This window comes from Heliangelus exortis, chromosome 1, assembly GCF_036169615.1.
Source record: "Heliangelus exortis chromosome 1, bHelExo1.hap1, whole genome shotgun sequence".
Lineage (NCBI taxonomy): Eukaryota > Metazoa > Chordata > Aves > Apodiformes > Trochilidae > Heliangelus > Heliangelus exortis.
Genome location: NC_092422.1, coordinates 71,888,726 through 71,901,781, shown reverse-complemented (window position 1 = coordinate 71,901,781; position 13,056 = coordinate 71,888,726). Strand labels below are relative to the sequence as shown.

The following is a 13,056-nucleotide window of genomic DNA, read 5'->3' as shown; positions in this document are numbered from 1 at the left end:
AGCTATACTCTTTGAATTACAGAGTTCTTAATTTAAACATAAGCAGGGACTGAGGCTCAATATGTAAAATATTGAAAACCAAGTAGAGGTTTTGGTTGCCATAATTCTGTCATGCCAGCATGACATGGTATACAAGGACACAATTTGCAGAAGATGGACAGCCAGACACTTTTCAGGCATCCCAAATGATGTATCTCACATTTTCAGTAGCTTAGGAAACCTTAGTTTTGTAGCCCTCCCTCTTTATTTTATTTTGGTTTTAAATCCTAACCTAGAAGATGACTGGTTTTGTAACTGGCCCAAGTAATTTCATCCAAGGAAAATTCTACATAATTTGCTAGGGAGTATGTGCTTCAGCTACAAAAAGTTGGATTTCATAAAGTGAAGAGTGGGAGCTGCTGAATTTTAATTCAAGCTCTGGCAGTGAAGAAGTATGTACATTTACCTGTCACAGTGGCATTTAAACATTTTCTACCATGAAAAATTTAGATTAGCACCACAAAGGCATGCTAGACAAAGGGATGAAGGCAGAGGAGATACAAAGACTATCCTCTTGTTAGGAACTCTGCAGTTCCTATGTAGCTGTGCTACCTCGTAGTACAGTCCTGGAAAGGGAAGAGGTGGTAAATTATCTTTTGGTTTGTTTTTTTGAATATTCATGGAAAAAGAGAAACTCACCTCTGGGATTCCAGAACCACAGGCATAGGGAGCAAACACTCTGACCAGGGAGACTGCCAGGAAAGCAAAACACAGAGCCCACATAATGTATAGAAAATAGTTTAGAATGTAAGCACTTGCACCCTAGAAAAATAACAGTAACAAACATTGTTAGACAAATGCAAGTTGGTAAAACTCATGCTTCTTCTAGGGATCGTGATGGCATGGAGCCTGGTCTTTTCATTCACATGCTAGCTGCTAATTTTTCTCAGGAGGGACAAATGGCCTTATATACTCCAACACCTTTATTACTCATAGCATACATACTCGATCCAGTCCATACAGTCTGTTGGCAAGGGACCCAAACACCTTAAAAAGAGCATCTTTCATGCACTCAAAAATTTAAATCAACCTCAAAAACTCCCAAAATGTCAAACAAGTCTGTCATAAGGGCAAAGATAATTGTTATTAAAAAATGCACTGCGTGAAGGAACCTGCTGTTTCATCCCATGGTGGATGACAGGGAATGAGAACCTGATGCGTCTGTTCCTGAGGGCTGGTATTTGAAGGTCAGGTCTTCACGAAGGTGCTGATTTTTTCAAACAATATCCCTGTGTATGTCAGTAGCCAATTCAGTTCACAAAGAGGGAGGGTAAAATCATAAATAAATAATTTCCTCCCATATGATGCTATCTATGATAGGGTTGAAAATCAGTTGAAAACACAGTAGCTTGGCAGATCCCACTCAGACACATCTCAGTCCTTTTGGCCCTGATATTTTAAAAGCATTCCAGTCAGTAATAACCTCTCCAAGCTGAATAGCTTACTGAGAATGGAAATGCTATTGATCATTAGCAACATTTGACTGTGCAGTGCCATAGTTAAAAAAACAGGAGTGACCTTCAAGTTTGATACCTGTCTCCAGTGGTCAAAACTGTTGCTACAATCTGCCTGAGAATGACCCTCCCTCTACAAGCGTAATTTTTAGATTAATTTAAACCCCCCACCTACAAGGACAAAAGAGAATCTCGTCAGAGGCATCAGACTGATTACCAGGAGCCTAAGCCTTCAAATGGTTTCCTCTAACAACATGACACTACAGAATGAAAAACAAGATGAACCTCAGTTCATGAATTGGTACAAATCCTTCACCTCTAAGTGAACTCTTCCTACCGGATGCAATCGCAGCTGCTTAAGAACATCAGGGCCCCTGTCTTTGCTCTGGAGGACAGCAGCCTGGATATCAACATTATGATAAATCAAGTAGGAAAACAGGCATTAATCAGTTAACAAAGCTGGCCAGGCCCAGTTCCCAGTCATAAAAAGCTCAGAATCCTGGAAGGAATCAACCTTTAACAGTACAAATGCTTGCTAGCCTCATTTTCCAAGCCTCTGTCCAATTGAAGAGATGGTAAGGGAGCCACTGCCCTTTCCCTCATGGATTTATTTGGAAGAAGGGCAATTTTATTAAGGTCCTCCTGTGCTTGCTGAAGTTAGCAGATGGATTTGTTGATAACAGTAGAAGAGCAATATGATGCCATCCCCCAGTGTCCTGAGACTAAGTAGTCATGGATCCCACACTTACAGTGATTGACATTCATCTCTTGTAACCATGGATCTTTGTTGCTACAGCTGAAGACAGTCTTGTTTCCTCATTAATGTCTTCTCCTAGTGCTTTCAATTACAAACAGCTATGGCAATATTTACTCTTCCTCTAGAGAAAACTCTGGATATGTTGCCTGAGGGCGAAATTCTCCTGTCAGTGTGAACCTGGAGTAACTCCAAAGAAGACCAACACCATTACAGCAACTTGGCCCTACCATGTTGAGTGAAAGCTGCAGTTTTGCTTTTAAATTCACTAGACTCAAATTAACTTTGTTTGTTTTTGCTTCCTCTTTCACATTTCAGAAATCACATGAAAACTATGTCAGCTCATTACTGCAATCACACATGCACCTACAGCACTGTGGCAGGACCCCAGAAGAGCCTGTGTGATCAGTTCAGTCTTATCCCTCGGGACAACTCTCTTTGTTACATTTTCCAGAGATCTGGCATTCTGCATTTTAATCATTAATAATAAGAAAATCTTTGGGAAGTGAAGTAGTAGTAACTCAGTGCAGCAAATGGCTCATTTCTCATTCATTACGTGCCATTACTAAGGCTCAGAATCAGTAAAAGTCTTAAGCACGTACATGGGAATCAGAGACCAAAAATGCTCAGAAGACAGTTCTGCTAAGACCTTTTCCACTAATGAGTCAGAAGACTCACCCTGGCAGCAACAGTAATGAAGCATGCAGTGGAGATGAGAAAAATCTTGCATTTCCAAGACCTAGGAGTACTTCAGATCTGGCATCAGCCCAATTTAGGTACCAATGGAGCACAGCTGAAAATAATTCTCACAAACTAAGAATACTGAAATAAAACACACCCCCTGGGATGCCATTCATGGGTGGACAATGCTTGTTTTCTCCAGAGGCTAAACACTCTATTTTGACTTGAATTGGGATCTCACAGCTTGCAGGCTCCCTCAGGTGAACGCTACCGATTGGGAAGTGGGTTCCAGGTGCAGAGGGGCTTCCTTGTCTCACAGGTGTCAGCTTCATGACAGGAGATCCAGAAGCCCTGGGATGGCAATCTGATCCATTGCTGGATCCAGTATCAGGAGCCATAAAAGATGCAGGGCCCCTTCCTCTACTTTGAACAGATGTGAAGCACCAGAAACGTGGTCCTCAGCTCTACTGAAGTTGAAGCTAGGACCAACATGGAGCTGCAGAACAGGGAAGCTCTGGATGACCAAACGGGCTAGAGATACAGCTGAAGTGGATGGCATCTAACATGCTTTAACACACCTACTCCTCCTGTGAGTTCTATGTTTTCAGTCTCTCTTGCATCAAAAAAACTCTTCACCTGCTCTTTGGAAGCAGTTCAGGACCAAAGGGATGAAGGTTATCATCAGACTACAAAACAGTGATTAGGGAAGGAAACAACCTGGTATGTTTTGGATGTTCTATTATGTTTTCCATAATAATTTATATCAAGACTCTGCTTTGCACCCATTTTATGGGAAGACTAGAATAAAGGCATTTTTCAAGACATGCCAAAAGAAACATCACAATTCTCAGGGTTTATCAAAGCCATAAACTAGCAAAACCGCAAGGAAAAACTGACTTAAATTTTAGTCCTCAAAAATGTCTGATTTAGTTATCTATGATTACAAAGAACCAAAAAATGTGAAGTTTCACAGTGCCCACCTAGCTGTTACCTTTCTTTTCAGCCCCAGCATACAACTTCTGTGACTGCTGATTTCGAGTAGCAGGTGAAAGCAATAAATTTTTTCAAGGATATGCTGTGCTCATATATCTCAGCCTTTCAGAGTAACAGAATGTCAAACACATGCACAGGATTTCCAAATCCCATAACAATTGTAACATTCTCCTCTTTATACCCTTCCCACATTTTTTTTTTGTTCTCTTAAATTACAACATCATCTCCAGTCCTGCAACTTTATACCAGGGTAGTATTTCTTCACTGTTACAAAGACACAGCCACCCAAACCAGCTGTTGAGGACCCTACCAAACCTCTGGAAAAGGGAAGCTTGGCACGGTGGACTGGCAACTGTGCAGAGAGATCAAATGGTGGGAATATTCAGGAACACCACTACTTTCACTCTGGTTAATTAGAGCTATGGAAAATTGGGCTATACATATTTACAGAGGCTCTCATCTTGTACTACTTGTACTTGTAACCCTAAAGGAGCACTGAAAGAAACATGAATGACAAATTTGTGTGGCCATGAAGGTGCCCTCAAATGCTTTCTGCAGGACCAGATACCTCTACACTAGGGAAAAATATGAGAAAATCTTCTGAGATCACCCATTTTTTAATTGCCTGGCTGTAGATGTTTTCTCCCATCGAATAATATAATTTTTCTCCTACTATTGACCAATCTGCATTACCATATTTTTAAGCCAGCTCTCTTCACAGCCACATTCATCCCACCTCCTTGTCACATTCAATTTTTGTCATAGTCACCTGCAGAAATGAAGGGGGGATTCAAGACAATATTTCTGCCCCCAAATTTGGGCAAATATTTGTGACGGGATCAATATTATTCAATCTGTTGAGTAGCTTAGCTTCTAATATCTTTTATAAAATATCATTGGCTAAAAGGAATATAGAAGGACTTCTGATGTCTTGAAAACGAATCTTTCAGCTGCTTTTCCCTGAAACAGTATTCTTTGTATTTAAAGTACTAAAAAAAGGTTACTAAGATACAAGTTTCATGACAGTTCAGATCAGCTTTTTCCCCTCTCCCCACAAAATATTCACTTTGACAATCTCAGCCCATTAGTTCCCGAGCTTCTGGCACAACCTAAATAATTTGCTGCCTGATAGAGAAACTGATTGCAAGGGCATAGCAAGCAGTTCTTACGCAGCTCCCACTCACTGTTACTCGGTGCATTTGAATACATTAAAAACATCTCCAATCCTGAAAATTTCCTCTTAAATGCATTTGTCAGGGATCATGGCTTTTTGTCCCATAAAACTGCGTTTAAATGAAACCAGAAATGGCTCACAGCTCAGGTCCCTTGGTGATTATGTTATGAGTGCTATGAAACACTTTTGGTTTAATACTGACAGAAAGAGAGAGCAACCTCACAGTTTTCCAGTTTCCATCACACACAACACTGAAACAATGGGACCATTCCCACGTTAAGCAGATATTGCTTGCAGAAATGTTTGGTTTTTTTTTTCTTTTTGTTGCAAGACTCTCAGTTCATTATTTTCTCTTCCAGATGAAGTCTCTGGAGGGAACATCAGCAAGTATGAAAAAAGGGCATTCCCTGACCTACTGTGACCCCAGCCTAATCAGGTCTCCCATACCTCAGACTGGCTTACAAGAAGTTCAGACCATTTCTGCCACTGGGGACATTTGTCCCTGTCATCGAATGTGGTTTCATTAGAGGTCCAGCAGCACTGCTCGTGACTGTACCAGAAGGCAGACAGGCAGACACCCTCCTTCAGGTCTGTCATCCAATCCACAGCTAAATCTATCACTCCAGCTAACGTGCCTGGGAAGGGAAATGCAGAAAAAGAAACAATGGCATTAAAAAAAATATTAGGTTGCAATGGAAAATATGTTTAACTACAATGACAGAGAAAAAAACATGATTTGGGAACACAGTTGCATTGCAAGTACAAATATACCAAACAATTGAATGCAATTCAGAGTTTTCAAAGATACAGCCACACCAGTTGAGCTTTTTTTTAAAATAAATTAAGTATATATATTAAATATTTATTTTAAATATTATAATATTTATCCTGAGTGACTGATTGCCAAATAGGGAAGGCATAATAGATGCAGAGGTTTGATCCTGTCCCAGGCAGGTGCACCATCTGAGTGGGACAAGCAGGGCTTCATACAGGGTCTCTAAACACAAAGCTGCAGGTCTCAATCCACACTGTGTATTTCAGGGGTAGGAGAGGAGAAGGATACCTACGTTTTCCTTAAGATTCACTAGTCACAGCACAGCAACCTTTTAGAATGATGGTTTCAGTACAGAAATAGCAAGGATGCCAAACTCTGTCTTAGGAACTTAACAGAATCGGGCTCTCAATGTGGTCATTTATTAGCAATCCAAACATGAAGAATAAAATTATCCTTAAAATCATCTCACTACCAAACTAATCATCCCAGTTTTTCCCCGGTAGTTACACGGAGCTGCAGTGACACCCGGTGGCCACAGGACATAGACACGGGTTGATGACACATTAATGATGATGTCAGACACACACAAAAAAAGAAAAATCCTGTTTTTTCTACGGCATTGGCTCATCAGTGATGATAACGAGTGGCAGCAGCAGCAGATCCGTCCTTACAAACGCAACACCAGGAGGAAGGAGGCCTTAAGGCTGGGAGCAGCCAGAACACAGAAAGGCAGAGCTGCCTTCTGTTCCTGTGCCCCTGGCTTCTGGAGGACATTAAATCACCAACTGATAGACAAGTCATTTCGTGTTTTCCAAACTACTCTCACATACAATGGAAAGCAGAAGTCAACTACATTTTACTGGCAATTATAAGTACAATTTCAGGAAACAAGTAATACATTTGAACATAATTCATCAGTGCATTTCAGTAGGACTAAAACACTGAGGGGAAAAAAAGTTTTCAAGAATGCAAAATGGTTTGGGTTTATGTTTCCAAAAAATTTAGCTTTGCAGTTCCTGCTAAAAATGCAATTACAGGTAGAAGAGGTGGGTGTCACTCCCCTTTCCCTTAGCAGCCAGGACACACAGGTGTGTTCCAGAGCCAGTTTATTTGACTGGAGCTACTTTTCTGTTTTCAATTTTTGTGAAAGAGGAAAAAAATATCTTCAAATAACTCAGGCATCTGTAACCTGTTTTTTTGCTCCATAGAAGAGAAAAACCCTACAAGTGTTCAAAGAGCTTTATACATAACTATATCTTCTCACTCCCTGAAGAATAATACTTGTCACCACACTGACAACCAATGTGATTTGGGTAGCAGTGAAGAATTTTTGTTTTACAGGAATAATCTGAAGAACTACACAGATACACCAGACAAGATCACAAAAAAAAAAAAAAAAAAAAAAAAAATTCTACAGCAGGTCATAATGATGTCTGTACCAGTGTTTTTCTTTCTTTAAGACCATGTCTTTCTCTTGCTTACATACTTACTCTTTTACATCTTCTTTAGTTTCTATGGAAACATTGAGCCATATTCTTAGATGATGACAAATCACTGCATTGCTACAAACGTCAGCATGCACAGCTTACTGAGTTTTGCAGTAAACTCTAAATTCTCCACAAATTATCTGAAAGGAAACTGCACTTTCATTTCATACAGGAAATAGAGAGTCCTCAAGTCTTTGGCCATGAGCACAAAATGCTGTGCCTATTGCATCTCTTGATGGATATTTATCATCCTCTGCAGTTACCCCAGTCTTCAAAGGTTATATCACACTTAATCAAACAATTGAGTATTAATGCTACCTAGTAGAAGGTGCAAAAGAAGAAATTGTTTTTCCCCAATACAGTTAATAATCAGAGTGACAAACAGACATGCTTTCTAATATGGCAAGCTCACATGCATCACAATGTCTCTAGGAAAATGTTCCTTTAGAAAAAAAACCCAAGTGTTTTTCCAAATGCTTTAGGATCCACCTAAAGTGGAAAATGCTAGATGATTTACAGAGAAGAAAATCTTGTAAGGGTAACAGTTAAGGATTTAGAAGCCGAGTGGCCAGGGCTTGAATTTTTCCAAGTTCTGAATCTTCACAACTTTAAGTGAAATTAATGGAAGTTGCAGAGTGTTCAGCATTACACAAAGTCAAAACTAATTTCTTATGCTGTCTAAACATAATGCTGCATTTCTGCAATACAACATAAGTTTATTTCCCTAATTCTCCATCAAACAAACTGAACTTGTTCCCTATTCTATGTAACCTCCTGCCTAGAATGAAAAATAATGAAGCAGTCCAAAGCTTGGAAATTATGAACTTAATTTTAAATAGTAGCCTTTTCTCTGTATCCTTTTCCTTTGATTGATGATGGCCAATAATCCTCCTTTCCCCTGCCAATGGGAATGCTAAAAATGGGCTTAGAAAAACATATTATTCCTGATGCACCTGTGTCAGAAAAGTGCATCAGGCAAATGGCACAGAACTGAAAATTTTGCACATTCACTTCCTGTACCAGAGCATTTTAGGACCAGTATGATGGTACTTTTTGGCACATAGCTTTAGAAAACACAGACTGTTTTCCTGATCTATAAATAGCACATACCTTCAGTTGGTGTCCTGGTTTCAACTGGGATAGAGCCAATTTTCTTCTTAGCAGCTACAGTAGCGTTGTGGTTTGGATTTAGTACGGGATTTGGTAGGAGAACACTGATAATATACTGATGGGGTTTGTTGCTGCTAAGAAATCAAGGACTTTTCAACTTGCCATGCTTTGCTAGTGTCCAGGTGCACAAAGAGTTGGGAGGAGACACATCTGGGACAGCTGACCCCACTGACCCAAGGGATATCCCATACCAGGCATTATGCTCAGTATATGGAGATGGGGGTGAAGGAAAAGAGGATATTCAGAACGATGGGGTTTATCTCCCCAAGTCACTGTTATGCATGATGGAGCCAGGGGGCTTTCCTGGAGATGGCTGAACGCCTGCCTGCTGATGGGAAGTGGGGAAAGGATTCCTTGCTTTGTGTTGCTTGTGTGCATGGCTTTTGCTTTACCTGTTAACCTGCCTTTATCTCAACCCATGAGTTTTCTCACTTTTACCCTTCTGATTCTCTTCCTCATGCCACGTGGGGAGAGAGGAGAGCTACAGCTGCATGAGGCTTAGTTGCTGGCTGAGGCTAAACCATGAGAGTTGGGACTAGTAATGATGGCTACACTGAGGGATGGTCACTGGTCTTCAGGCAGGAAGGGCAAAACCTCAGCATTCCTTAAAAATTAGTGCCTAAAAGTTTTGCATTCACACCTAAAAATTTCAGTCTCGTTTCTTCATAAATTTCTCTTCCTCCAGAAAATGTGCAAAGCTTCTGAGACAGGCCCTGGAAGTGCTCAGAATCTTTTTCTGAATCGTCATGTGAGCAGTTCTCACCTGATCGCTACCCCAAACAGCACTCATGGGTGTTACTGCTCCTTCTACCTTTCCAAAATGAGCAGGTTCTGGCACCCAAGACCTAATTTCCAGACACTACTCAGTGCTTTTTCAGCCACTTGACAGTGTCATACACCATATTATTCCTCCGTGTTGCACATGAGGGTTCGAGACCCTGCAGGTACATGGCTCTGAAGGAGCCTGGGAATTAGGGGAATTAGCTGTGTCAGACTGCAGCAGCAAGGGGCTCTGCTCAGGTGAGTTCATCTGTGCTCACTCACTCATGAACTTTTGGTCTGATCCCAAGTGGTTGCTTTGACACATTTTACATACTATGATGTTACTCAAAGCATACAGGTCTAACTATGGCTGGCCCTTGAAGAGAAGGAAGGTCAGACTAGACCCCTCTAGAGGTCCCTTTCCCACCTCTGGGACTAATGAAGGATGCAGATTACACAGCAAACATTATATGAGTCAAACTGCCAAAGGAAACCATCCTCTCCTTCCTCCCTTCATCAGCTCCTTCCTGTCAGCGACATTTTGATTGCTTGCAGCACTCTGGTGACTGAGTGATCAACTGAAAACTAATCTGGCCAAAGCCATTTTTTGCATGAACCCAGTTTGCAGATGTCCCTGGGGGGGGGGACACCAAAGGGAAGGGATTACTCTTTCTGGCCACATCATCATGTGTTGGCTGTGGAGGTATAGCCTTTGACCACAGAATCACAGAATTATTGAAACAGCAAAAGACCTCTGAGATCATCAAGTCCAGCCTATGACCTAACATTACCACATCAGCTAGACCATGGCACTGAGTGACACATCCGGTGGTGACTCCACCACCTCCCTGGGCAGCCCATTCCAATGTCTGGTCACCCTCTCCATGAGGAAGTGCTTTCTGATATCCAACCTAAACCTCCCCTGGTGCAGCTTCAGGTTCTGCCCTCTCATCCTGTCACTCACTGGCTGAGAGAAAAGCCCACCCCTCACCTGACTACCACCTCCCTTCAGGGAGTTGTAGAGAGTGATAAGATCCCCCCCTGAGTCTCCTCCTCTCCAGGCTAAATAATCCCAGCATACTCAGCCTCTCCTCATAAGACTTTCCCCCTAGTCCCTTCATCAGCCTCCTTGCTCTCCTCTGGACCAGCTCCAGCACCTCAATGTCATTCTTGAAGAGAGAGGCCCAGAACTTTGATGTGCTACAAAATCTGTCAAATTCAGTTGAACAAATTGGTGGGATTTATGTTATCTTGGACTCCAACATAAATAAAAATAAACTAATTCACAAAAAATATCACTTCAGCAGTATTCTCTCAAGAATTTCCCCAGTACTTCTGAGGCTCCTGAACAACCTTAATAAACGTATTAACTTGACAGTTGGTAAGCAGGAAATTGACAGCACTTGGAAACTGTGAAACTTTACATCACTCATGCATGATACAAGAGCACTCTGACATCACTGAAAAAGAATAAAGAATGGCAGCTGTTTCAAACTGGTAAGAGAAATACAGCTCTCCACGTTGGAATATGTGCCAAACTGAGCAGAAGACCAGAGGAATTCAGGAAATTAATGAATTTGCCATCTGAGTTCAAGGAGGCTGTAAAATATGTAACGTCTGCCTGGTCTGGAAGCAGATCTGAAACTGAGCCTGAAACTGCATTTTTCCTTCATGCATGTCTAAAGAAGATAACCCAGAGGACAAAGCTTCCCTCTGAGTGTCCACAACCAACATTTTCCCCACATTATAATACCTGCTTTCAGACTTAGAGTGAAGACAAGAAAAAAAAAATCTTACCAATGAAATTGATTTTGTGAATCAAAGATTCAAGAAAGTCAAAGCAGTCCATCAAGTGTAAAGCACTCAGATGTGACACAAAGATCCCTCTCCTGCTGAATAACATTTTTTCTAGGTCAGCACTCAGCAGGAGACTTTGCAAGTGGGTATTTTTATTAAGGATTCTAACTGCCTGGATGCATAGCTGTATTTTTAGGTTGAAACATCAGTGGAGAGACAGTGAAGTAAAAAGAGAAGCAGATGGCACTGCAGCAAACTTGAGTGAGATGGTTTTGGGCATAATGGTAATGCTAACACACACATACCTGCCAACAGTCCTATGAGAAGCATTACAACCCATCCTGACCAGGCATCCAGCAAACTCTTGATGAACTCCCATATAGATTCCTTACTTTTGCTTGTAATCTGAAATTAAACATATATACTGATATTTGGTGATTCAGGGTGACACAGTTTTAGTGTACAATTGTTAAACAAAACACATTTAACCTCCAAGAAAAACATTTAACTTCCTAGAAGGTGGTTCCAATTTCTCTGCTCTCTACTCCCCTGGTCTCAGTTCTTTTTTAGAGATGTTCTGTTGATTAAATTACTGGAAGCCCTTTTATATTCCCAAACTGAAGATAGGCCACATCCATATTTTTAGAAGTCCTCCTCAAGTCATAACTCTGGAAAACTGCTTGGTTTTGTCACCACCAGGATGGATGTGAAACCAGAGACTGTGATGGATCAAAACCATGCACTGTTACCTTCCTGTGGCGGTCAGTGTCCCGGGATTTCTCCCGCAGCCAGTCGATGGTGTGGAAATCTTCATAAGTCCCAACGTCAGGGAAAGGCTCATCCAGAAAATCCATTAGGTTGCCAGAACCGTTCATGTCTCCTGCATTGACCATATTAGGGTCTGTATGAGAAGGAGAAGAAGTACGTCAATAAATTAACACAGCTTTGCCAGACACTTCTGAATCAAGTTTTCCAAAACACCTCGACAAGCCATGAAATTAAGAGAACATGAGTCTGCAGTCCTGGTGGGCACTTACTGGAATGAATTCATTGCCACTAGAAAAAGTATTTTGCTGAAGACTACTTCAGCTGTTCAGCAATCCCTAAAAACACATACAAAAAAGCACAATATCCAAGTGCAGAAATACCAGCTTTCCTGAAAATAGGGCCCCAAAACCTGGGATGCTTCTGGAGTTCTTCTGCAATTATAAGTTATGGTCTTATATTGGAAGAAGTTCCGTGCCTGGAGGGAGATCATTGAGTAAGCAAGGTCACCACCTCAGGAAACAAATTATAATACACTATTCATTTACTGTTCATCATAAACTGGAGATTTTACATGTCACCACTAGTCATAACCCTGCTGTGTTGACTGGTTTTGCATGCTCAGAGCTCCCTGCGTTGATTCCTTTTCCTTCCACTGCTTAGAAGGCAAACCTCAGTATCACAATGACCAGGTCTGAAAATGCAGTCTCCAAGTTTGTTTCTTGAGGGATAGGGGTAGAACTATTCTTAGAGCCTGAAGTTTTAGCTTCTGTCCCACAGACAAACTTTGCAAATTTGCTTTTAAGAAAGCAGGGGGAGAAACAGTCACCACACATTCCGCTAGAGCACAAGAGGAAGTATAAAGTCATTGATTCCCAAATTACAAGCAGTTACCAGAGGCATTTGATAACTAAAAAAGGAGATCAAGGCTGTGAAATAGCACACACTCTAGAGTGTGGTGCACAGGCTGGGTGGACATTTCCAGCCCAGAAGTTCCTGGGAATGTGCTCTTGGGGTTTATACATTACAGTTATGAAAGCAGAGAACAACCATGCCTATTGCTCTCAAGCTCTAGAAACTATATTCATCTTACCTACATAAGCAAAGAATGAAGATGTTAACTCACAATCACCCTACTTCTCTTTCCCACAAAGAACTTGGGAACATCTGAGTAGGTGCAAAAATAACTTGTCTCCTGTAGAGGT

At 41.2% G+C, this 13,056-nt stretch overlaps 1 protein-coding gene across 6 annotated transcripts in view; it reads right to left on the bottom strand.

Moving 5' to 3' along the window:
• CLCN4 (chloride voltage-gated channel 4) overlaps positions 1–13,056 on the bottom strand; it is a 46,959-nt gene that overhangs the window by 19,927 nt on the left and 13,976 nt on the right. For all 6 annotated transcript variants that reach the window (XM_071747959.1, XM_071747976.1, XM_071747967.1 and 3 more), the window contains 4 exons: positions 11,836–11,987; positions 11,392–11,491; positions 5,543–5,730; positions 679–801 (listed from right to left, as the gene is read on the bottom strand). In XM_071747959.1, coding sequence (XP_071604060.1) covers positions 679–801; positions 5,543–5,730; positions 11,392–11,491; positions 11,836–11,987 — 563 coding nt within the window. The remainder of the gene's footprint in view (positions 1–678; positions 802–5,542; positions 5,731–11,391; positions 11,492–11,835; positions 11,988–13,056) is intronic.